We start from the raw sequence: 24,262 nt of genomic DNA, 5'->3' as shown, positions 1-24,262 counted from the left end.
GGATAAAGGAAAGAAGGAGAAAATGCTAGCGTACCCAGTTTAAGACTTAGTCCTATTTTTGGCCTATGCTCCTCAGGTTGCTGTTGATCTGGTGAATTTTCATGAGGAATGATAATACCACATGGAGACTCATCCCCAGGAGTGTTGGGGGTTGCATTGCCACTGGCAGAGGAAACAGATGGGGCAGAACTGATGGGCCTCAGAGTTGGTTTAAGACAGGGCTTTTGCTCTGGCTCTTCTTCCTCTTCCATGGGTTCCTCTCGCTTTTCTTCTTTTTCTTGCTTTTCTTCTTCTTCTTCCTCTGATTCGGGTTCTTGCTTTATTTGTGGTTGTCTGCGCCTTTCAGCCTCCTGTTCCATCTAAAATAAAAAATTAATGTTACTAACAGGCCACAACAACATCCAACTCAACCAGCTGTTTTACATTATCTTTCAGAAAAATCTGTATTTTTCACTAGGAATAATGAAACACTGCCTCCTTCTATAATCGGAAAGTCTGTAGAATATATTACGTACACTGAAAATGCTATTTTCTTGTATTCTTAATATTTACATATAAAACTATTTACACTCTTCAGATAGAACAAATGCAAATACATAACAGGTGGCTTATTTAAAAGGGAAAGGTATGTTTTTATATTTTTATTGAAGAAATTATAACCAAGTTTTATTTTATTTTTAAAGATTTGTTTGAGGGCCGCCTGGGTAGCTCAGCAGTTGGGCGTCTGCCTTCGTTCCGCTCAGGGCATGATCCCAGGTCCGGGGAGAGTCCCACATTGGTCTCCCTGCGAGGAGCCTGCTTCTCTATGTCTCTGCCTCTATGTGTCTCTCATGAATAAATAAAATCTTTTTTTTTTTTTTTTTTAATTTTCTTAAGTAACAGAAAGACTCAGGGTGGCAGCAAGAGAAGGAACTCAAACTCCAAAAGTCATGAAATATCAGAGTACATTATAGGAAGGACAGGTTTCTAGAAAAGTTTTTATTAGATGACAGTCATTTAACTTAGGTCAATATTTCACAGACATAAATAAGACGCGGGACAAATCAACTAATACAGATGATTTACATAATAAAATACTAATATCCTCCACCCAAACAGCAAGATACATGGAGCATAAACTGCATTTCCCTTATGAGAAAATGTTGTGGATATTACAGTAACTCACCCTCTGGAGCTCTGCATCTGGATCTGGGTGCCCTTCAGCCAGAAGGCGCTGCCGGATTTCCTCTAGTTCTTCTTTCTCTCTCTTCCTATCCCGTTCATCTGCTTCCATTTCCTTTTCCCTATCACGCAACCTTTTCTGAAGAGCGCTTCCTCTGCAAATGCAAATCATAACAGGCCTTTATACTAAGATCAACTATTATGCCTAATGTCTCCAAAGGTACCTTCTTTAAATACTAAAAGCTGCATGTTAAGAGAATGAAAAATGCCTCACTGCTCTGTATCTAGCAGAACACCCAAGACCATGTGCTCTCTACATATTGCTTAATAAGGAAGCATTGTCTTGTCATTTATCACAATGCTTCATTCTCAAGTCATTCCAAATAAGTGTCTAAAACAAGGAGAAAAGTAATCTTCAGATGAAATAAGGCTCTCATTTTGTACTCATTTCACACAGAAAGCCCAACATACAATTTGTGTTTTCTTGGGTGCCAAGTTGTAAAACATTACAAGGAGTAGTAATACCATGAAGAACGGTTTTCTATCTTCAATTCTTTCCCTTATACAAAGTCCTTAAAGCAGCGCAGAATCAACAGAAAGCAGAGATTCTCTCTAGCTAGCAGTATATCACATCTCAGAATTCTGAAATTATATACTGCTACTGACTTTATGATTGAATAATTTTGCTGACTTTTTAAATTTTCTATAAAATCAAATCCTCGGCGTGCTTTTGAAGTTGCTAACTCTAATGTTTTAATTATGTGAGGTATAGTGTACTAAAATTATATTAAATGCCTTCACTACATTCCCTGGATCATGTCAGATACATTAAGTTAAAAAGAAAAATCAGGGCAGCCCCGGTGGCTCAGCGGTTTAGCGCTGCCTTCAGCCTAGGGAGTCATCCTGGCGACCCAGGATCGAGTCCCACGTCAGGGTACCTGCATGGAGCCTGTTTCTCCCTCTGCCTCTGTCTCTGCCTCTCTCTCTCCCTCCCTCTGTGTCTCTCATGAATAAATAAAATTAAAAAAAAATTTTTTTTAAAAGAAAAAGAAAAATATTGTCTATATGCTCAGAGAAATTATAGTTTTGAATACAGAAAGAATAGGGCCAACAACTTTACCGTATTCCTACAGTGCTAGAATGAGTAGTTTAGAAATGCCATGGGAACAAAGACATGAGGGAAGGCAGGCTTTACAACCCTCACTTCAGGGCAGCCCAGGTGGCTTAGCGGTTTAGGCCACCTTCAGCCCAGGGCGTGATCCTGGAGACCCGGGATCGAGTTCTGCATTGGGCTCCCTGCATGGAGCCTGCTTCTCTCCCTCTCCCTGTGTCTCTCCCTCTCTCTCTGTCATGAATAAATAAATAAAATCTTTAAAAAAAAAAAATTACACCTATATAAAACACATGAAAAAAAATCAATCTGTTTTAATACTATTGTATGGACCAACACCGCACAGAAGATAGAATATTGATCACTTTCCAACAATTCTTCCCCACACTCCCAAAAATAGCATAACAAACATGGAGGTGATTACAAGGTAGAATATGAAGATTTTCTTTCTTATTACACTGAACTCACACCCTCTGGTAGGAAAAATACAGCTAATAAAAGTATGAGCTCATAAAGCAAGGCTTATTTTACCTGTAATATTTGGGATCATCTCTATCATCATCATAATCTTCTAAGAATTCTTTTAGTCTTTTAGCTTCTTTTGCCTTTGAGAAAATGAAAGACAAAGTGTGCAAAATTAACATAAAAATCATGTAGTCTATCTCATTTCTTGGAAACAGTTTTCTTATCCATACCACTTGAACTTTGTAATTATCATGTACTGAGTATATTAAATTTAAATAGCATTAGATATTTAAAAAATAAAATAAATAAATAAATAGCATTAGATATATTTTATCTTCTAATTTTAAAACAAGTCAGATTTAGGACTGCTCTACACGCACAAAAAAAACCCACATTGTATTTCTTCTCTGGATATATCAAAGTATAGTAAGGATTTTGGTAGACTGGAATTTTCTGAAGATTACATGAAATATATAAAAATTAAATTATCTAGGGAGGCCTGGGTGGCTTAGCTAGCTGGTGTCCTGACTCTTACTTTCGGCTCAGGTGATCTCAGAGTCATGAGATCAAATCTCACTGGGCATGGACCTTGCTTGACATTCTTTTTCTTCCTTTGCTCCTCTCTCCCTCAAATTAAATGTCTATAATACTAAGAGTTCATACATTTTAATTATAATGTTACTTCTAACTAGTCAATGGACAAGAATTTGATCAGATTTTTATCTGAAAAATCGCTTGTCTGTAACCTAGAATATTACCATTTCTCTTCTTCTTTCTTCTTCTCTTTCAGCTTCTTTCTCATATTCCCGGGTTTTCTTCCGTTCTCTAATTTCCCAATTCTTAAGGCGCTAAAAAAGTAATTATCAAAGCTTTACAAATGCATGCAAAGGGCTCTAAAATTTTTGACTAACCTACTGAGTAGCAAGCTTTAAGAATAAAAGTGCTTCTCGGGGCATCTGGGTGGCTCAGTCAGTTAAATGCTGGACTGTTAGTTTTGGCTTGGGTTATGATCTCAGGGTTGTAAGACTGAGCCCTGAATGTCAGGCACCATGTTCAGTATGGAGTCTGCTGGAGATTCTCTTTCTCTCCTTTCCACTCTGCACAAGTGGGTGCGTGCTCTCTCTCTCAGATAAAAAATTAAAAAAAAAGAGTAAAATCATTTCCTCAATTTACCTCTTGGTAAGCAGCTTCTTTCTCTCGGAGTTTTCTTTCAAGTTTTCTTCGTTCATAAGCATCTTCTTCATCCTCTTCTCGGTCCCGCTTCTTGTCTTTCTCTCTCTCTCGTTCCCGTTCCCTTTCTCGCTCTCTCTCTCGCTCTCGTTCTCTTTCTCGTTCTCGTTCTCTCTCTCTCTCTCTTTCTCTCTCCCGTTCCCTTTCACGATCTCTGCTCTTTTCTCTATATAAACAAAAAGATTTTAAAAGTTCATCAGACTGTTTTCCTTTAAAAACCAAGGGAGAGGGGATCTTGGGTGGCTCAGCGGTTTAGCGCCTGCCTTTGGCCCAGGGCACGATCCTGAAGTCCCGGGATCAAGTCCCGCACGCGTCGGGCTCCCGGAATAGAGCCTGCTTCTCCCTCCTCCTGTGTCTCTGCCTCTCTCTCTCTCTCTCTAACATAAATAAATAAATACATCTTTAAAAAAATAAAAAATAAAAATAAAAACCAAGGGAGGACAGCCCAGGTGGCTCAGCGGTTTGGCACCACCTTCAGTCCAGGGTGTGACCCTGGAAACCTGGGATCGAGTCCCATGTCAGGCTCCCTGCATGGAGCCTGCTTCTCCCTCTGCCTGTGTCTCTGCCTCTCTCTGTGTCTCTCATGAATAAAAAGAATCTTTAAAGGGGGGGGGAGTGAAGGGGATCCCTGGGTGGCTCAGCAGTTTGGCACCTGCCTTCAGCCCAGGGCATAATCCTGGAGTCCTGGGATCAGGTCCCACATCGGGCTCCCTGCATGGAGCCTGCTTCTCCCTCTGCCTGTGTCTCTGCCTCGCTCTCTTTCTGTCTCTCTCATGGGTAGATAGATGGAATCTTTAAAAACAAAAGGGGGGGGGGAGGTCACCTGGGTGACTCAGGAATTGAGCATCTGCCTTCGGCTCAAGTCATGATCCCAGGGTCCTAGAATCAAGTCTTGCATCAGGCTCTCCAGAGGTAGCCTGCTTCTCCCTCTCCCTATGTCTCTATGTCTGTGTATCTCTCATGAATAAATAAAATCTTCCAAAAAATTAAAAAAAAAAAAAAAAAAAACAGAAGAGAAAGGAGAGTAACATATATTACAAAATAATACACAAACTCACAGGCCAGAATTTACCATTTGATTTCTGCAGAATTGCAAACTCCACTATATTTTTCAGGATGACCCAAATATAATTCTAGTCCCAAATTCTGAACTGCACTCTAAATTCAATGTTAATGGCTTGTCGGTATCTCGGAAAACAAACCAACCTGGATAGAAGAAATATGAGGGACTAATAAACATGTTAAAAGACAGCCTACTTCACTAGTCATCAAGGAATAAAAGGTGTTGGTAAAAGTATGGAGAAAAGAGCATGTTGCATGGATAAATTAGAACTATACTGACCAGCAAAGTTCTCAAATATTTAATTCAGATTACTAAAACCAAACTGCAGAATACATGTAGCATGCCATGAGTCTAATCAAATACAGACATATTTGTATGTATATAAAATATACTATTTATGGATTAATATCTGTAGTATAAGTATACACACATACTTTTGACATTTATACATTCAATTAATTGTATATGGCAAATTCTGAATAATTGTTACTCAAGAGAATAATGATTATTTCAGGAGCAGAAGGAAGGGAAGGATTGATTAGTTAATTCATTAATTAATCCAGTAAAGATTAACGACAATGGATTTCTAGTTCCAACAACTGGTGGACTAAAAATGGACCTTCCTTCAGCTACAATCAGGTAAAAATTTGCAACACAGAAATGTATTTATCTGAAAACCAGCTTGGGGAAAAAAGGTGAGCTTTTCTTCTTTCCCCACTTCCTTTATTCATTTTTGCTTTACTTATTCCTAAAGAATTTGAGATGATTCATCAAACATTCAATATAATTAAGAAAAAAACTTAAAAACAAGATAAAATTACTAGGAGTCCTAAATTGAGAGCTAGGAGGTGAGTTGTGGCCAATCAGTAGGCTATAAGACCAAGTAAAGACGATGGGCTAAACGCAGTGGCGCTAGAGAGGATTTCCAAGGATGCAGGCCATCTTGGTGGGTAAATAGTAAAGATGCCCACCAACTCAGGAAGACAAGAGGGAATCATGTCTCCCAAACACTAGGTGGACAGTAGTTGTGCTCTGGGTTTGTGTATAAACTAGCTTCAAACTATTAACCCTGAAGTTGAGAACTGATAGTTGAGCCAATGTTTACATGTATGAGACAGCAAATCAGGCATGCTTTACGGCTTAAGTTGTTCTTTTAGCACACAAATATAAATGGTGTGTAGAGTGCCAACCTGCAGTTCTACCAAAGTGATCAGCACACAGTAACTTCCACCAAGCCTTACCTTGATCGACTCCGATCCTTATTCCGATCTGAGCTCCTTTCCCGGTCCCGGTCCCGGTCTCTCTCTCGGTCCCGGTCACGGTCTCTTTCTTTGGTCCGGTCACGATCCCTATCCCGTTCTCGTTCCCGCTCCCGTTCCTTCTCTTTTTCTCGTTCACGTTCTCTTTCCCTTTCTCGTTCCCGTTCTCGCCTTTCTCGTTCCCTTTCACGCTCCCTCTCTCTTTCTCTCCGTTCTTTCTCAATTTCCTGTCTTTCTTTCTCCTTTTTGCCTTTCTCTTCTTCCAGTTTCTAGAAACCAATAAAAGTGCTTTTAGAGTTAATTCTGTAGCTCCAGTATTCAGATATTTCCCGGCGCAATGCCCAATACGGGGAACAAAAACAACCAAACCACTGGTACTTTAATATTAAGTACTTGTGGTTTTACTTGACAAATTAAACTGAAGCAATCACAAGACTAAATAGATTGCGTGCAAACCCATATACTCTACACAGACCAGGAATCTCCAATCTTGGATGCTGGGAGATTGTGTCAAGTGTGGCTGGTCACTCAATGATTACGCAATAACTAAAGGACATGAGCAATGTGGTGATTAGTAATAATTTCTAGAAATACAATCACTTGGCTAAAATGTAATTCCCCTCATTATGAATTTCTGTAAATCAGTGTGATTACTGATTTACTACTGATACTAAATGTAACCCCAGACTTCCCATTACCTCCTGGTTATTTACTACTTGAACATTTTAAAGGGGATGTGAGAGTGGAGAGTCGGGTCACTGCAATACAACTACAAAATCTTCTACCCTCTGGTTTGCCCACCCTCCAAAAGGTAAGCTGAATTCAGCCAACATTTGCCCTATTATCTAAATGGAAACATTTACTCCCACCATTACAAGATGGACAGTCAACCAAATACAAAAAGTTTGAAATCACTCACTTCAAGCAAAAATGTACATAACAGTAATATTCTCATTTCACTTAATTTTAAAAGCAACATATTTATGCCCATTATACCTATAAGACAATAAAAATATATCAACAGTGATAAATTCATCCTTGGAAGGAATGATTGCATATGAACTTACAGATGCTGTGCTAGGACATGGATCGCCAACACTGGATTAACCTTGCCTACAAGCTATGTTTCTGGGAGGAAGAGCAAGTACATGGTTCACAAATAAACCAAATAACAAAGTCAGACCAAGTTTGTACCCTGACAAGATTACCAGTGTACCACACGGTTTCTACACAAACTCAGGAAAAAAAACCAAAAAAAAAAAAAAAAGAAAGAAAAAACCAAAAAAAAACCAAAAAACAAAAAACAAAACCAAAAAAACAAAACAAAACAAAAAGCCCAAACAGGAAAAACAAAACAAAAACAAAATACATTTATCCCTTTGGTTCCATGTTTAGTGTCACCAAAATGAAATTTAAACTGCAACAATAAAATGTGCATTTTTTTTGTCTTTTCTCAGTCATGTAAAGCATTTAAAACAACTTTAAAAAGCATTCTTACCTGTTATACTTTTTCTCTTGCTCATGGATCAGAGAACTGATAGAGGATTATGAAAGAAAAGCTAATGCATGAGAAATCAATATATTCAGCTGCTGTGCCAGTCTATATCAAAGGAGAATGTAGGCAAAGCCAATACTGAATACACTGAGGTTACAAAGAAAAGAGAAAAGAAATGATAGCAAGAGGACAGAAAGTGAAAGCTTTTTAAAGGGGCAAATTCTACTTTCTGAAACAGTTCTAATGCACTATAAAATTTTGTATTGTAAATGAGGCTAGACTACATAAAACTTACCTCAGTGTCATACACTTATAAAGAAATATTTATTTCTGAGATAACAGATACTTACAGATTTATTTTAGCAGTTCCAATAATTTGTAGAATTTAACATTTTACTTTTGCTTATTCATTGTACTATTTATTTCTTAGTAGTGTATACTTCCACTTATGTAAATAATAATTTGTTTCAGAACTCATTTCAAAAGTTTTGTTCTAAGTAAATGAACAAGTGAGTGAATCTGGTCCACTAAATGCATTTCTAGAAGACTATGTATGCGTTAAGTAGATGCACACATATGTACATATATATTTTTTAAGATAAAGACTAGAGAAAGAGAAAATGAAGTGAGTCTAAAAAGATTTATGGAAATAATGAAATAATGAAGAGGAAAGGACAGAAAAAAAAATCATAAATCTTACCTTATTCTCTCTTCAGACTCGTCCGTGCTGTAAATGGACGCCCCCTGCCACGCTGATACCCTGACAGTCCGTGGTTATTTAATAAACTCATACCAAAACATGCAAAGGTTCACTGAGCTCATTTTTTGTTACTGGAGTTTCAAATGTTCCCTTTACCATACCACCCAACAAAAAGAACTGTTTTTCATCTTTTTAAAGTACATTTTGGAAATTCAAAACATTTCCCCCCCATAGTGAAGTCTAAGGCAGTCAAATGCCTGACAGCTTCTCACACTCTGAAGCAAATATATATCTTTTGAATTAATTTTTTAAAAACACAATTTTCTTACCAAATACGTGACAGGGTTTAACAAATAACAACAAGGGGGTAAACCACACACACAACTGTATACCATTTTCAAGCTTACTCAGACTCTGAATTTGAGTACAGAACCTGACCAAAAATATTCCTCGAAAATGACTTCCCACAGACTACCTTTTAAACTCAATTAATTTGGGAAAATTACATTTGTGCTTTTAGACATACTTAATTTCTGAAAAAGCACTGTGTATGTGAGCTAGGGCTGGGCATCTGGATAATAAGTGTTCAGCAGCACTGATTCAATGGCATTGTCAACGTGGGATTTTGAAAGCAGTAAGAAAAAATAAGATTATATAAAAGAAAAAAAGAACACTTAACATTTCACTGAGTTAAAGATCACTCAGTCTTTAGAGTAAGAACCAGTTAACATCTTATTATCTCTAATGTCAAAATACATTTCATGCAGTGTTTCCATTTTACCGTCCATAAGCATCACCTTCAACACCAGCGAACATTCACAGATGCACTGTCATTGAGAGAAGCTTTCAATAGGCAAAACTCGTGAGTGGGATTTACTATGCATAAATACCCATTTCCAAGCCAGTTACCCCTTTGCATATTTTTCTGAGGGGGCATCCATAAATATAATAAAAAACAGAAGCTCATACTTACATCCTATTCCTTGTTACTTTCCAAGCTGAGAGTTTCATCTTGCATTAGTCACCATATGATCTCTATCATAATGGTGGGGGTCAATGAATAGATTAGCTTTATGGGAATTTACAGTTCTTCCATGCATCTAAAATTTGGTAAGTCTGGTAACCACTGACCTACTTTTTAAAATCTCCCCCTCTCAACTTAAATCTACACAAATATAAATCTTAAATTTTAATCTCAGCTCAAAAGAAAAGGTTTTCCTAAGATCAAGTTAAATAACTGCCCCCAGAAATACACTACAGTGTAGGTTATCCTGCTGCCCCACTGAATCTAATTTAAATCTGACCTTGATGTTTATGTTAAAATCTAAAAATAAAATTATCTTTTATTCATATTAAAGTGAGATGACTGCAGAGTAGTCAGTAACTGAAAAAACTAAGAACAGTATGTCCAGGACCACTTTAATATGGTATTGGTTCTTCTGTTTCTTTGTCCCTATCTAAATATTAATTAACCTATAAAAAGCATTTAAAATTATATTCTAATGTAAGGTTGAATTTTTTTTTTTTTTGTCTGTTTGCTTTGGGTTCTGTAAAAAGTCTAGATTGGTATCAAGTAAAACAAGAATACTACCTTGTGTGTGTCTCTGAATTTGCTGATCTCTCGGGATATCAGATCTCTTTTGTCTTCTTCCATTTCTATAGCATTTATATCCTCCTAAAAAAAAGATGGGGGGGCGGGGGGACAGGAGAGAATGCGTTAAAGATCAATCTACATCAACACAAAGACATTAAAATTAAAATTAGATATTCTGAACTATTTTACAAAAAAGATAGAAATAAATAAAACAACTTATATAGTAGCAAATCTAGTGATCTAATTAGTGAGAAATCAGATGAACAAAAATCACAAGTCTGGCCATTAGCATCAGTTATTGTCAATGCCTATAATGTAAACGAACCTTAGTGATGAGTGGGTAAGGGATCAGTGGGGCCACTGGAAATCTGCGGAAAATCTGCGGAAAAATCCACAAAGATTAAAAAAAGAGCAAGAAAAAAAAAAAGAGCAAGAGTTTATATTATTCTGCACAACAATTTACTGTATGCTTATAGTGTAAGCAATGAAAGATTTCTGTGACATTTTCTTGATTTCAAATTACTTAATAAAAAAGATTTCACTTACTCCCTTTAACAACCCTCCTGTCACCCACCACCTCCTTACCCTCCAACTCTCCCAGGCAATGGAATAAGGAAAGTCTCACACTAGCAGGGTTTTTTCCTTCATCCCCTAGAAACAATCATACCAATAACATTTACCCATAATTCCTGTCACTGAGTAGGATCTCTTTGATCCTCTGCTCCCAACCCAAACCAAACAAATATTCTAGTTATTTTCTCCTTTCTCATTAATGTTGGAGACGAAGAATGACTCTCAAACCCCAATTATCCTATACCTGACAGACTACTAATTCCCATTCCCAACGACTGGCATTTCACTAGACAAGTTTTTATGACCACATGAGGAAAAGTAATAAGCCAAGCAATAAAAATGTATTTGGCCACAAAGCAAATTGAAGATGTCCTAATTAAGACACTCAAATTCAAAATACAATGAATCTTAACTACCCCTTGATATTAAAAACCACAGTCTATGTTTTACGGTACTTTTTCCAGGGCATATACAATCCATGAACACAATATACTTCCAATATTTTTAAAGAATACTCCCCACAATTTCTCTAAATTTATTCAAAAGAAATGACTGTAAAAAAACAAAACAAAACAAACAAATATTTTGTGCCACCTGGATGGCACAGTGGGTTAAGTATCGACTCTTAGTTTCACCTCAGGTCATGATATCAGGACTGTGAAATCAAGACCCTGGTCATACTCCAAGCTCAGTGTATAAAAACTGCATGAGATTTTCTCTCGCTCTCCCCTCCCCCTTCCACTCATACTCTCCCTCTCAAATAAATAAATCTTTCAAAAAAATGTTTTCTTCTTCTAACCTGGACTCCCTACTATTCAGTTAGCTTAGGCTGGCAAAGAGTGCTAAAAAATATAATACACTGGGGAGGAGTGTTTCATCTTGTCCTACTCTTTCACAGTGCTCCAGTGAGACGTTCAACTGTATTAATGTCCACAGAGGGAAAGGAGATGCACTATGAAAGAAAAGGTGGTTAAGAATTAAAGAATGGGTAAAAATCTTCAGTGAAGGATATCTGGTGTTCTGCTTGGAGGAGGAATAGAACAAGGTCAGGAAGTAAGGCAAAATAAAGCCAGCCCCCTTGTGGTAAAAAAAAACAAAACAAAACAAAACAAAAAAAAAAACTCTGTTCCTTAATATCAGCATCTACTTCATCAGTCAAGGGTTTGTTCCTCAGGTAATATGAATCCACAGATAAACACAAACACCCATGCCAGTGCACTTCAAACATCTGGAACAAACATTTTGGTGAAAAAAAAAGAGTTACTTGGTAAAACATGGTCAAATTAGGCTTAACAGTACATTGTTATAAATTCTAGTCATTTTCCCCTACAAAGTTGCAATCCAATGAAAGCATAAGAGTGACACCATAAAAAGTAACCCATTGAAATGACTGTTGTCAGAAATCAGTAACACATACGTCCTCCTTCTTTTCCTTCTTCTTCTTCCTAGGGTGAGAGTCAGATTCTTGTGAGGGGGCATTAAGCTCACTGGAATATTCTCGTATTAAAACTTCAATGGCCCCTTTGATCATCTGATCTCTTCTCTTTGTTTCTTCATCCAAGGCTTCTTCATCATCATTAGTGACAGTTTCTGGCCTTGCATTCTTTAGACAAACAAACAAACAAGTTCAGGGGAGTGAAGGGAGGAAAAAAAAAAATCAAGAAAATGACAATCAATCTAAAATAAGTTAGTACACAAAACAAACATGTTTTCCCCAAAACAACTCCATAGTCCTATTATGCAGTTTCAGTTTTGTTCTCAACTTCCACAAAACTAAACTTCATTTACTGATTTTTCTTATATATTGATACTTTATCATTTTCTTTTCCCATTTTCTTTTTTTTTTTTTAAGATTTGTTTATTTATTTATGGTAGACATAGAAAGAGAGAGAGGCAGAGACACAGGAGGAGGGAGAAGCAGGCTCCATGCCGGGAGCCCGACGTGGGACTCGATCCCGGGACTACAGGATCACGTCCTGGGCCAAAGCCAGGCGCTAAACCGCTGAGCCACCCAGGGATCCCCTCTTTTCCCATTTTCCTTTAATAGTTAATACTCTGACCCCCAACCGGTAACAGGGAGATTAAACTACGGTAACTAACATACTACATAACATATCCACAAAGCTTTCAGTTTTTCAGCCTGTTTTCCTCAAATACTTCCATAAACTAATGATGTTTACTGAATAAACCAACTCATAGTTGAATATTTATTTATGTGAAAAAAAGCAAAATACAATTGTACGTACACTATGAGAGGCACCATTTAAAATAAAGCATATGTAGCTTAAACAAATGAAAAAACACAATGCAGCTATATGCAAAAAAAAAAAAAAAAAAGCATAAAAAAAAAAACCCAGGGCAAGCATCAGATATGCCAGAGGCTGAAAAAATGGTATCTTTTAGCCCTCTACTTTCTATAATGTTGGAATACACTTATAAAAACCATATACACTGAGGAACCAACTGTAAATACTGTACAAGTCTTTCTCCCACAAACCACACTTATGTTACAAAAAATAAAAATGCAAAATTCAGTTTGTAATGCTTCTGACAAATAAATATCTGTAGGACTTTACTTTTTTAAAGACTCAACTAATTCTATCATTGTGAAAAAAATTACTGACTTCTAATATACTACTATTCTTCTTCCTTTTATCTTAAGATTTATTTTAAGGCCCCTGGTTAAGGAATTAATCCAGTTCAAACTACACAATTTAGAAAATGACCTCAGAACTCTAGATAATTTCGTTACTCTAAACCAGTCTTTTCTTAAAACTGGAAAAGTATGGGATCCCTGGGTGGCGCAGCGGTTTGGTGCCTGCCTTTGGCCCAGGACGCGATCCTGGAGACCCGGGATCGATTCCCACGTCGGGCTCCCGGTGCATGGAGCCTGCTTCTCTCTGCCTGTGTCTCTGCCTCTCTTTCTCTCTCTGTGACTATCATAAATAAATAAAAATTTAAAAAATATATATTAAAAAAAAAACTGGAAAAGTATGACAAGCAGCAAGATAGAGATGTATACAAAAACTTTTGCTTTTTTTTTTTTTTTTTTTTAACTTATTTATGATAGTCATCACAGAGAGAGAGAGAGAGAGGCAGAGACAAAGGCAGAGTGAGAAGCAGGCTCCATGCACCGGGAGCCCGACTTGGGATTCAATCCCGGGTCTCCAGGATCGCGCCCTGGGCCAAAGGCAGGCACCAAACCACTGCGCCACCCAGGGATCCCTACAAAAACTTTTGTAATTTAAAACTACACACACACACATCTTAAAGTGTTTATCAATTACTTGGTAAACACATGCCATGTGCATTTTCAGATACAATTAAGAACAATGCTCTTCTCCATAAATACTAGGTCTTAGTCACAATACATACCACTATTTGAGGTAGATTTCATATCCTGTGGCTCCTGAATAGAACTTAGCAGTGACTTCGTATTTCATAATTTCACAATTCAGAAAGCTACCTCCAATGGATACTAATTCCTCAGGCATTTGTTTCTTAATTTTCTTTAATTAATTTTTTTTAAATTAAAAACAATTTTCTTTTTAAAATAATCTTTACAGGATCCCTGGGTGGCGCAGCGGTTTAGCGCCTGCCTTTGGCCCAGGGCATGGTCCTGGAGACCCGGAATCGAATCCCACGTCGGGCTCCCGGTGCATGGAGCCTGCTTCTCCCTCTGCCTGTGTCTCTGCCTCTCTCTCTCTGTGTGACTATCATAAATAAATAAAAATTTAAAAAAATAAAAAAATAAAATAATCTTCACATCCAAATTGGGGCTCGAACTCACAATCTTGACATCAAGAGCTTCATATTCGGGACGCCTGAGTGGCTCAGTGGTTGAGCATCTGCCTTCGACTTGGGGCACGATCCCAGTCCTGGGATCGAGTCCCGCTTCAGGTTCCCTGTGAGAATCCTGCTTCTCCTTCTGCCTGTGTCTCTGCCTCTCCCTGTGTATCTCTCATGAATAAGTAAATAAAATCTTTAATTAAAAAAAAAAAAGCTGCATACTCCACTGACTATAACCCAGCCAGGCACCTCTGGCTTGACAAATTCTTAAGGGCCTATTGTGTGCAAAATACTAATATGCTAGATGGCAAAAATATTGGAAAAAGAAATAACTTTGTCCCTAAGCATTTAACAAAAATGGCAAGCACTTCTGCTACAGACCGCTTTAGTCAAGTCATAACGTGTGGTATTATAAAACTAACTACACTCTGAGTTCCTCACTTTCTCAAACCTGCCTTGTCATCCAAATTTTTTCAAGTAGGTTAAACATTGGGTGTGGAGCCCAAAGTAGGGCCTGAACACTCATCCCTGAGATCAAAAATCAGACTCTGAGCTACCCAGGCACCCTTTTGTCCAATCTTCTTCTGCCAACTTTTTACTTGGTACCTTCAATAAAGACAAGAAGTTTACCCACGGACTATAAATAACAGTTTAAATTATTTACCAAAAACACTGTACACTGTAAACGAGGTGATGTGTTTTTACCTTAAATCAATAATATATGGCAATAAGGCCTTGGTGCAGTTTTCACTAAAATCCCTTCAGCAATACTCTGCTTCTCCACAGGTTGTTATTTTATTTTATTTTATTTTATTTATTTTATTTATCTTATTTTATTTTATAGATTGTATTTATTTATTCATGAGAGACACAGAGAGAGAGAGAAGCAGAGACACAGGGAGAGGGAGAAGCAGGCTCCATGCAGGGAGCCCTATGTGGGACTCAATCCCAGGACTTAATTCCGGGACCCCAGGATCACGCCCTGGGCTGAAGGCAGGCACCAAACCACTGAGCCACCCAGGGATCGCCGTCTCCACAGGTTTGTTCATTCATTCATTCAGTCATTCATTCCGCAGGTTTTAAATGAAAGAATTAATCTGCCATGGGATACCTTGGTGGCTCAGTGATTGAGCGTCTCGTCTCTGTCTTTGGTTCAGGGCATGATCCCAGAGTCCCGGGATTGAGTCCCTGCAGGGAGCCTGCTTCTCCCTCTGCCTATGTCTCTGGCTCTCTTTGTGAGCCTCTCATAAATTAATTAATTTAAAAAAATAATAATCTGCCAGTAACTTGCCACTGAAACTGTAGATCCTGAGACACACATGGGCCATTTCAACTCAAACCCTCAGCTATTGATACCTAATTTATTATGAAAATAGACTTTGAGAGTATGAAGTCTGTCTTTAGCATATCCCCTACATGCTGAATTCCTATCCATGAATCTTCTGTATCTCAGCATACATGTATCTCTTTATCTCTAGCATAAAGATAGAAGTGGGGTTATATATATATATATAACCCCAGATATATATATCTGAAGGCCTAGTCCTTTAAAAATACTCATAAGCCTCCCAATTCCCGACACCACCTCTTAAATCAAATTTAAGTATTAGTATATCTGGTCTTACCTAAATTAGAAATAAAGCATTTGGAATGAATGAATTCATAATACCTTAATATCTATTGCCCCTTGAGCTATAGAGAAAATGTACATTTTTAAAAGGAGAGGTTATCAGGGACGCCTGGGTGGCTCGGTGGTTGAGATGCTGCCTTCAGCTAAGGGCGAGATCCTGGAGTCCCAGGATCCAGTCCCACATCAGGCTCCCTGCATGCAGTCTGCTTCTCCTTCTGCCTATATCTCTGCCTGCCTCTCTCTCTGTCTCTCATGAATAAATAAAATCTTACAAAAAAAAAAAAAAGGAAAGGTTATTAGCCCATCTCTCTTCACCAAAAAAAAAAAAAAAAAAGAAAAAAAAAAGGAAAGGTTATTAAGCCCATCTCTCTTCTCTTTCTCTTTTGAGAAAACCAAAAATAGTAAGATATATCACGGAAGGAAAAGTTTGTGTTTCTTTTTTAGTCAAAGAGAACTACACAACTACTTGTGTTCTGTCTTCCGGATGGCAGTCGGGAAAATGCCTGACTTGAGAACCATACGAGCTCCCCGATGTCTCATACTCACATCATCCATCTTAGGTCACTATTTTCTAGACTTCATCCAACAGTCAACAATCAAGAAAGAACAATACCCTCTCATATTTTATCTGAAAAAATTATGACAAATCTGGCATTTACTCTACAATAGTTATATTTGCTTAAGTTATTTGAAACAACTTTTTTTATCTGAGTTGCTTAACTTTTTCTTTATACCAATACTGTTGAGTAAAATGGACATTCCAAGAGACTATGCCATGTCTTCAAGTATCTCTGGGTACCATGACAAGAATACCCAGAAGTCATGCCTGTTAATGTTTTAAATTTCATCTTCTCTGGGGACGCCTGGGTGGCTCAGTGGTTGAGCGTCTGCCTTCGGCTCAGGGCGTGATCCCAGGGTTCCGAGATCGAATCCTTTATCAGGTTCCCTGCATGGAGCCTACTTCTCCTGTCTCTGCCTCTCTGTCTCTCATGAAAAAATAAATAAAATCTTTTTAAAAAAATTCATCTTCTCTGAAGAAATAACTGTTCTGTTTTTACTGAAGGTAGCTCCAATTCCACTCTTCGCAATATAAACAGATTTAAGTTGTGGTTCCTCTCACTTATGGTGATTACAAATTAAATCAAAGCCACACAACTGTGCATTTCCTTATTTACAAATATAATGAAGTCACTTACTTCATATGCAGAGTTCACTATTTGCAAATGCTACAAATTAAACCACTTTACCAGCCAATACACAGGGAAAAAAAGACTCCCAGGGAATTATATAAAAACTGTGATGCCATTAATTTCATTCAGTTCCCTGCTTTATTTTATTTTAAGATTTTTAAATTTATTTATTCATGAGAAACAGCGAGAGAGAGAGACAGACGCAGAGACATAGGTAGAGAGAGAAGCAGGCTCCATCCAGGGAGCCCGATGTGGGATCTGATCCCGAGACTCCAGGATCACACCCTGGGCCGAAGGCATGTGCTCAATCGCTGAGCCACCCAGGCATCCCCAAGCTTTATTTTAATTAAGAATTCAGTTATCACTGTAAGGAAAATCTGAAAAATCTTATTTCAGACAGTTGGTTTTCTGATGTGACAAACAACACTGTTCATTTGAAATATAATTTATACTATGGAGTAACTGCATTTTATTATTTCTTTATATAGCCAAGTAAAAACAGTAAGATTACCAGGTGAGCAAGGTAACAGAAACTGTTGCTCAATAAAGGAGCACTCCATCTTTGCTATGGGCAAGATACTGTCCTAGGTTCTATGCAGGTACAAGAGGAAGAGATAGTCTGTGAACTTACTGCTCTTTCTACCTTATAATGAGAGACATGGAAATAAACAGAGTAAAGGGGTGTGAGAGACAGATACCAACAATTTATGGTGCAGACGGACCTAACAGCAGTAAAAAAAAACTGGGAACAGAGGTGGGAAGAGAGGAATCAATTCTGTCTGAGAGAAATAGAGGGTAGGATTGATGAAGGCTATATGAATCGAATAGCATTGTAATTAGAGCTATATGGACAAAATTGCATCAGGGAGCTTGGATGGGCAAGAAGGACGTAAGATGTTTGGAAGGGATACATGATTGACTCATGGAGAACAGATGAGAGAAATCTACAGTAGACTGAACAAGCCCTTGAATGCCATGCTGTGAATATGGGCTTTACTGTTAAGAAATTCAAAACCAGGGATGCCTGGGTGGCTCAGCAGCTGGGCATCTGCCTTCAGCTCAGGGCATGATCCCAGGATCCAGGATTAAGTCCCACATTGGGCTCCTTGCAGGAAGCCTGCTTCTCTCTCTGCCTATGTCTCTAACACACTCTCTCTCTCCGTGTCTCTCATGAACAAATAAAATCTTAAAAGAAAAAAAAAAAAGAAAGAAATTCAAAACCATTAAGGATGTGTGAGCAGAGGATTGACATAATTCTATTTGTTTAGAAACATAGGCAGTGCTAGAATAGTCAGATGAGAGGAAACAAAATGCAGAGAATCAGTTAAAATATTATTAAAAGTACAAGAAAATACACAAGTGAAAAAAGCTATTTATAAAAACTTAAGGGGAATCCCCAGGTGGCGCAGCGGTTTAGCACCTGCCTTCGGCCCAGGGCATGATCCTGGAGACCCGGGATCGAGTCCCATGTTGGGCTCCCTGCATGGAGCCTGCTTCTCCCTCTGCCTGTGTTTCTGCCTCTCTCTGTCTCTGTGCCTCTCATGAATAAATAAATAAAATCTTTAAAAAAACAAAAAAAAAAACTTAGGGACAGGGATCCCTGGGTGGCGCAGTGGTTTAGTGCCTGCCTTTGGCCCAGGGCACGATCCTGGAGACCCAGGATCGAATCCCACGTCGGGCTCCCAGTGCATGGAGCCTGCTTCTCCCACTGCCTATGTCTCTGCCTCTCTCTCTCTCTCTCTGTGTGACTATCATAAATAAAAAAAAAAAAAAAAAAAAAAAAAAAACAACTTAGGGTCGCCTGGGTAGCTCAGCTGTTGAGCATCTGCTTTCCACCCATGCATGATCCCGGAAGTTCCGGGACCAAGTCCCACATCAGGCTCCCTGTGAGGAGCCTGCCTCTTGGTCTCTCTTGAGTATATAAAATCTTAAAAAAATAATAAATTTATAGAATACTTAGAACTCAACCCTTTATTTATGAAAAGAAAACAAATTCCCACATTCCAATTAAAAACTATATTCAGGGATCCCTGGGTGGCGCAGTGGTTTGGCGCCTGCCTTTGGCCCAGGGCGCGATCCTGGAGACCCGGGATCGAATCCCACATCAGGCTCCGGGTGCATGGAGCCTGCTTCTCCCTCTGCCTGTGTCTCTGCCTCTCTCTCTCTCTTTCTCTGTGACTATCATAAATAAATTAAAAAAAAAATTAAAAAAAAAAAAAAAAAAAAAAAAAACTATATTCATCCATATAGAGAAAAATGGAGAATATGCAACAAAAATGTCTACAGTGGCTCCTAATGGCAATGGGATTACAGATAGTACTCAATTTCTTTACAGTTTGCTTTATGAGTTTTTTACAAAGAATATACAACATTTTTGTAAAGGAGGGAGGGGTAATACCAAGAAAGCTATTTCTATTTTGAATGATAATGGAAGCCTGAAAAGGGCAAAAAGGGATTTTTTCATTTTTGTAGAGACAAGAAGGTAACCATGAACCTACTTTAAATCCATTCAAGTTTAAGTGCCAAAAGGAAATAGGAAACATACCCAGGTTTTAGCTACCTGTTTTGCTGAAAAGGAGTAATGTATGATAAATACAAGACAACATATTAAAACTTTCTTTACTTTAGCTACACTTAATATGGCCACCAACCTGAAGAAAGTAACAAGGCTTATTTTCATTTATTTTAGAACCTGTGTACTTTTGGGGCACCTGGTTGGCTCAGTGGGTGAGTCTGCCTTTGGCTCGGGTCATGATCACAGAGTCCTGGGATCAAGTCCCGCATCGGGCTCCCCACAGGGAGCCTGCTTCCCCCTCTACCTGTCTCTGCTTCTCTCTCTCTCATGAATAAATAAATAAAATCTTTAAAAAAGGAATATGTGGGTATTTGTTTTTTGTTTTTTTAAAGTACATTCCACATCCAGCATGGAACCTCAACATGGGGCTTTAACTCACAATTCTGAGCTCAAGACCTGAGTTGAGATCAAGAGTCTGGATGTTCAACTGACTAAGGCACCCAGGTGTCCAAGAACCTGTCCTCACTTCTAAAAGAGAGGACAAAAAAAAAAAAAGACACACAAAAAAATAAATAAATAAAAATAAAAGAGAGGACAACTCATTAAAAATGTGTAGTCTGAAATATTTTTTGATTTACAAAACTGCCTTAAATGAATTAGCACTGTTTTGAATAGACTTATACCAGTGTTCTCCCTGGTAAGTTAACCTTGTCCAGCCTCTCTCACTACCTTCATCCCAACCTGGAACAAACAAATCAACAGTCATCCACCTACTATGGGGAGATAAAAGACTTAAAATAACTATAAACTATAAAAATACCCTCATGCACTTTAGCCACAAGCACATATCATGACGATGATCTTGTGAAGCCCCATAGCAGATTCACTTGTAAGCATTTACACTGAAAGTGAAGTTGGCCTAGAAAAGAACACTATAAAAACATACCCCATTAGAAGCTTTCTTCTTTGCTTTCCACTCATCCAGTTGTGCCTTTGTCTTTGCGTCAACTTTAACAAGTAGCTTCTTTTCTCCTATCTGCAGGTCATGCAACAATCTGAGTGCACGGAGGGTAGACTCAGGTTCCTTATACTCACAGAAGCCAAAGGCTAGAAATGGATATAAAGAATTAGTGAAATATCAATTCAGCTGGGGGGGATGGGTAACTGAGTGACAAGCATTAAGGTGGGCATGTGATGTGATGAGCATTGAGTGTTATATGCAACTCAGGAATTACTGAAAACTATATCTGAAATTAATAATGTACTATACATATGCTAGAAATTGAATTTAAATTTAAAAAAGTTGTGAAAACAAAATATTTATGGAAAATTAAAATCACTAGAGACCAAATGTTATAATACTAGGTTATTCATGCTATCACTCTTCCTTTCCTTCAATTACCCTTGATGATTTTACTTTTAGCACCTTCAAACTACCAAAAGAAAAGAGAACAAAAATGGGAAGGAAGGAAAAAATCTAATTGGGCAAATTGCTACTTATTGGAAATGCTGATAAAATATTTAGTAGAACCAGCAAGTCATTGAGTCTTTTAATTATTTCCTGAATTCATTCCATCCAGACTTCCTAACAGCTACAAAGAAGTGACAACAGGTTCCCTGAACCTATTACAAGCACTTAAAAACTTTTTAAGATTTTATTTATTTATTCATGAAGGACAGAGAGAGAGACAGACAGACACAGAGGCCGAGGGAGAAGCAGACCCCATGCAGGGACCCCGACATGGGACTCAATCCCAGGTCTCCAGGATCACACCCTGTGTTGAAGATGGCGCTAAACTGCTGAAACACCCAGGTTGCCCATTTTTCCCTTTTTTTTTTTTCATTTTTCTTTTTTTGAATAGCAGCTGCTTCTCCTGTTTGTTTTATAAATATTAATTTATTTTAGAGACAGAGACAGAAAGATAGAGCGCGAGCAGAGAATCTCAAGCAGACTCCCTGCTCAGCAAGGAGCAACATGGAAATCAAGTCAGACGCCTTACCGACTCAACCACCCAGGGACCCCAAAGCACTTTCCAATTCTGAAAAATTAAACTACAAAAGTACTGACCTATTATCTGAGTTATGTTTGATTTTTTTGTATCTGTTTAATTTTAATAACTAGTCACACCATTATTACTATGATTTAAATCAGAGATACTGGGATGCCTGGGTGGCTCAGCAGCTGAGCGTCTGCCTTCAGCTCGGGCTCAGGGCGGGCTGTGATCAAGTCCCGCATGGGCTCTCTGCAGGGAGCCTACTTCTCCCTCTGCCTATGTCTCTGCCTATCTCTCATGAATAAATAAATATTTTTTAAAAAATCAGAGATATTAAGATATACATTTTAAAGGAGGAATCTAAAAATTCAAAATAAATGAATCCAAATGTGTATCCAAATACATATAGTTAAGGACACAACCACACAGAGAGAAACTATTCTGAGTGATTTTAAAATAGCAAATCTGACCATAGGTTTAAGTGTGATGTATCTTAAGGATAGAAGCCTTTTACTAAAAAAGAAAAATTTCTATAATCATATTGCTGATGATAGTGTTGGTGTTATTAAGTATTAAACTGTTGTATTTGATGAAGCAAGCCAGTAATTATTTGTCTATCATCCCAATGTCCTTGAAACTCATTTTTTTCCCATTCCCATTTTCCCATTCCCATTCTCAGTATGGGAAAAAAAGAAAAGATATATGACAGAGAAGGTTAAATAAAAACCTTTATGTCCTGAATGTAAACTAATGTGTACTGGAAAAACACAAAAGCAAAGAATAAACAAGTGAGTTTTTTTTTTTTTTTTAGTTTTTTTTTTTAAGTACGTTTTAAAAAATATTTAAGTAATCTCTATACCCAACATGGGGTATCATGAGGCTTGAACTCACAGCCCCAAGAAAGAGTTGCATGCTCCTCTAACTGAGCCAGCCTGTCCTCCCAAGACTAAACAGACAAGTCTTATAAGGAGTATAACTAATTACCAGACTATGATTTCTTTTTTTAAGATTTTATTTGTTTATTTATGAGAGAGAGAGAGAGAGAGAAGGGGGGGGGGGGGCAGAGGGAGGAGCAGGCTCTCTACAGGGAGCCTGATGCGGGATTCAATCCCAAGACCCCAGGATCACAACCTGAGCCAAAGGGAGACGCTCAATCACTGAGCCACCCAGGCACTCCACCAGACTACAATTTTTAAAGCAATTTCCCACTAAAAGGAACCAGAGTTCTTTAAAGAAATGGCTGATCCTAATTATGGGACAGAAAAACTTCTAGATAAGCTTAGATTCCAAATCCCAGATAATATTCCAGACAACAAGGTAACTATCAAAGGGAGTTAGGCTTTTGTCAAACCATTGGAAAGCTTGGAATTGCTTACAAATAATAAAAGGAGGAAATGGATAGAGTATAGGATAAGCACAACTGGCCATGGTTTGATAAATGTTAAGGCTAGGTGATGAGAATGTGGGAGTTCGTCATATTATTATAATTTTATAATATGTGGATGAACTTTCCAATAATACTGTTTAAAGAATGTACATCAAACAGGTACTTTTACAACAAGTATGAAAAATAAGTTTGTTTCTAAGACTAATAGGTCATCTCACCACCTGTTCTGCTTTCTTCCTAAATCCTAACTGTTGAATGTTGATCATATATTACTGCTCTGAGGGAAAAAAAAAAAATGACTTTTCAAAATAGTATTGTAAAAAAAAAAAGTCTGAGTAATTTTTCCTCTCCTACCTTTCCTGTTAATACTTTCCCACTTTCTAATCTCAACTATCAGCTAAATCTTCCCAACTGCCTCTAATCCTTTTCCAATAAGAAGGAAGACAGAGTGTTGACAGAATATTCCCATGGTTCAGGGCAATGAGAGCAAAACATGCAACATGTAATTTATGCACACAGGTTAAAATGATCTCACAAAGAAAAAACTACCTACCTTGAAGTTTCCCAGATGCACCTTGTACTCTCTTCCAGCTCAAAACCAAGCCACATTTCTTAAAAACAAAATAAAGAAAAATGATCATTATCATTTAAAAAAATCAACTAATCAGTAATAAAAGTAAGAGCACAATCATATTTCCACCAGGAGAATATAAAAAACAAAAACAAAATCATATCAGGTTATTAAATTTCTTAAAATTCCATCCATTCCCACATATCCATTACATGAAAGAAAATAGATAATACAGTTAAAAGAAAAATATAAATTCTAACAAATTCTTATTTACAGGAAAATTGACTATCTTTTAGATTTTATTTATTTTAGGAGGAGGAGAGCACACAAGAGTGGGGAATCCCAAACAGACTCCATGCTGATGAGTGTGGAGCCTAACTCAGGGCTCGATTTCACGATCCTGAGATTACAACCTGAGCCAAAAGCAAGAGTCAGATGCTCATCAACTGAGCCACTCAAGCACCCTTTGACTACCTTTTAATAAATTAGAAATTTTACAGCATTTTTATCCAACCCAAAATATATACATAAAAAC

The 24,262-nt window shown here is 37.8% G+C and overlaps 1 protein-coding gene across 3 annotated transcripts in view; it reads right to left on the bottom strand.

The window, feature by feature from the left end:
• The window catches only part of RBM25 (RNA binding motif protein 25), a 54,409-nt gene that overhangs the window by 7,364 nt on the left and 22,783 nt on the right, over nt 1–24,262 (bottom strand). For all 3 annotated transcript variants that reach the window (XM_038545180.1, XM_038545179.1, XM_038545178.1), the window contains 11 exons: nt 23,710–23,767; nt 20,722–20,882; nt 12,069–12,254; nt 10,404–10,457; nt 10,076–10,159; nt 6,272–6,558; nt 3,911–4,133; nt 3,496–3,585; nt 2,804–2,877; nt 1,166–1,316; nt 35–359 (listed from right to left, as the gene is read on the bottom strand). In XM_038545180.1, the coding sequence (XP_038401108.1) occupies nt 35–359; nt 1,166–1,316; nt 2,804–2,877; nt 3,496–3,585; nt 3,911–4,133; nt 6,272–6,558; nt 10,076–10,159; nt 10,404–10,457; nt 12,069–12,254; nt 20,722–20,882; nt 23,710–23,767 (1,693 nt within the window). The remainder of the gene's footprint in view (nt 1–34; nt 360–1,165; nt 1,317–2,803; nt 2,878–3,495; nt 3,586–3,910; nt 4,134–6,271; nt 6,559–10,075; nt 10,160–10,403; nt 10,458–12,068; nt 12,255–20,721; nt 20,883–23,709; nt 23,768–24,262) is intronic.

Source organism: Canis lupus, chromosome 8, assembly GCF_011100685.1.
Source record: "Canis lupus familiaris isolate Mischka breed German Shepherd chromosome 8, alternate assembly UU_Cfam_GSD_1.0, whole genome shotgun sequence".
Taxonomy (NCBI): domain Eukaryota; kingdom Metazoa; phylum Chordata; class Mammalia; order Carnivora; family Canidae; genus Canis; species Canis lupus.
The sequence above is the reverse complement of the archived record's forward strand: the minus strand, read 5'-3'. Positions and strand labels throughout refer to the sequence as shown.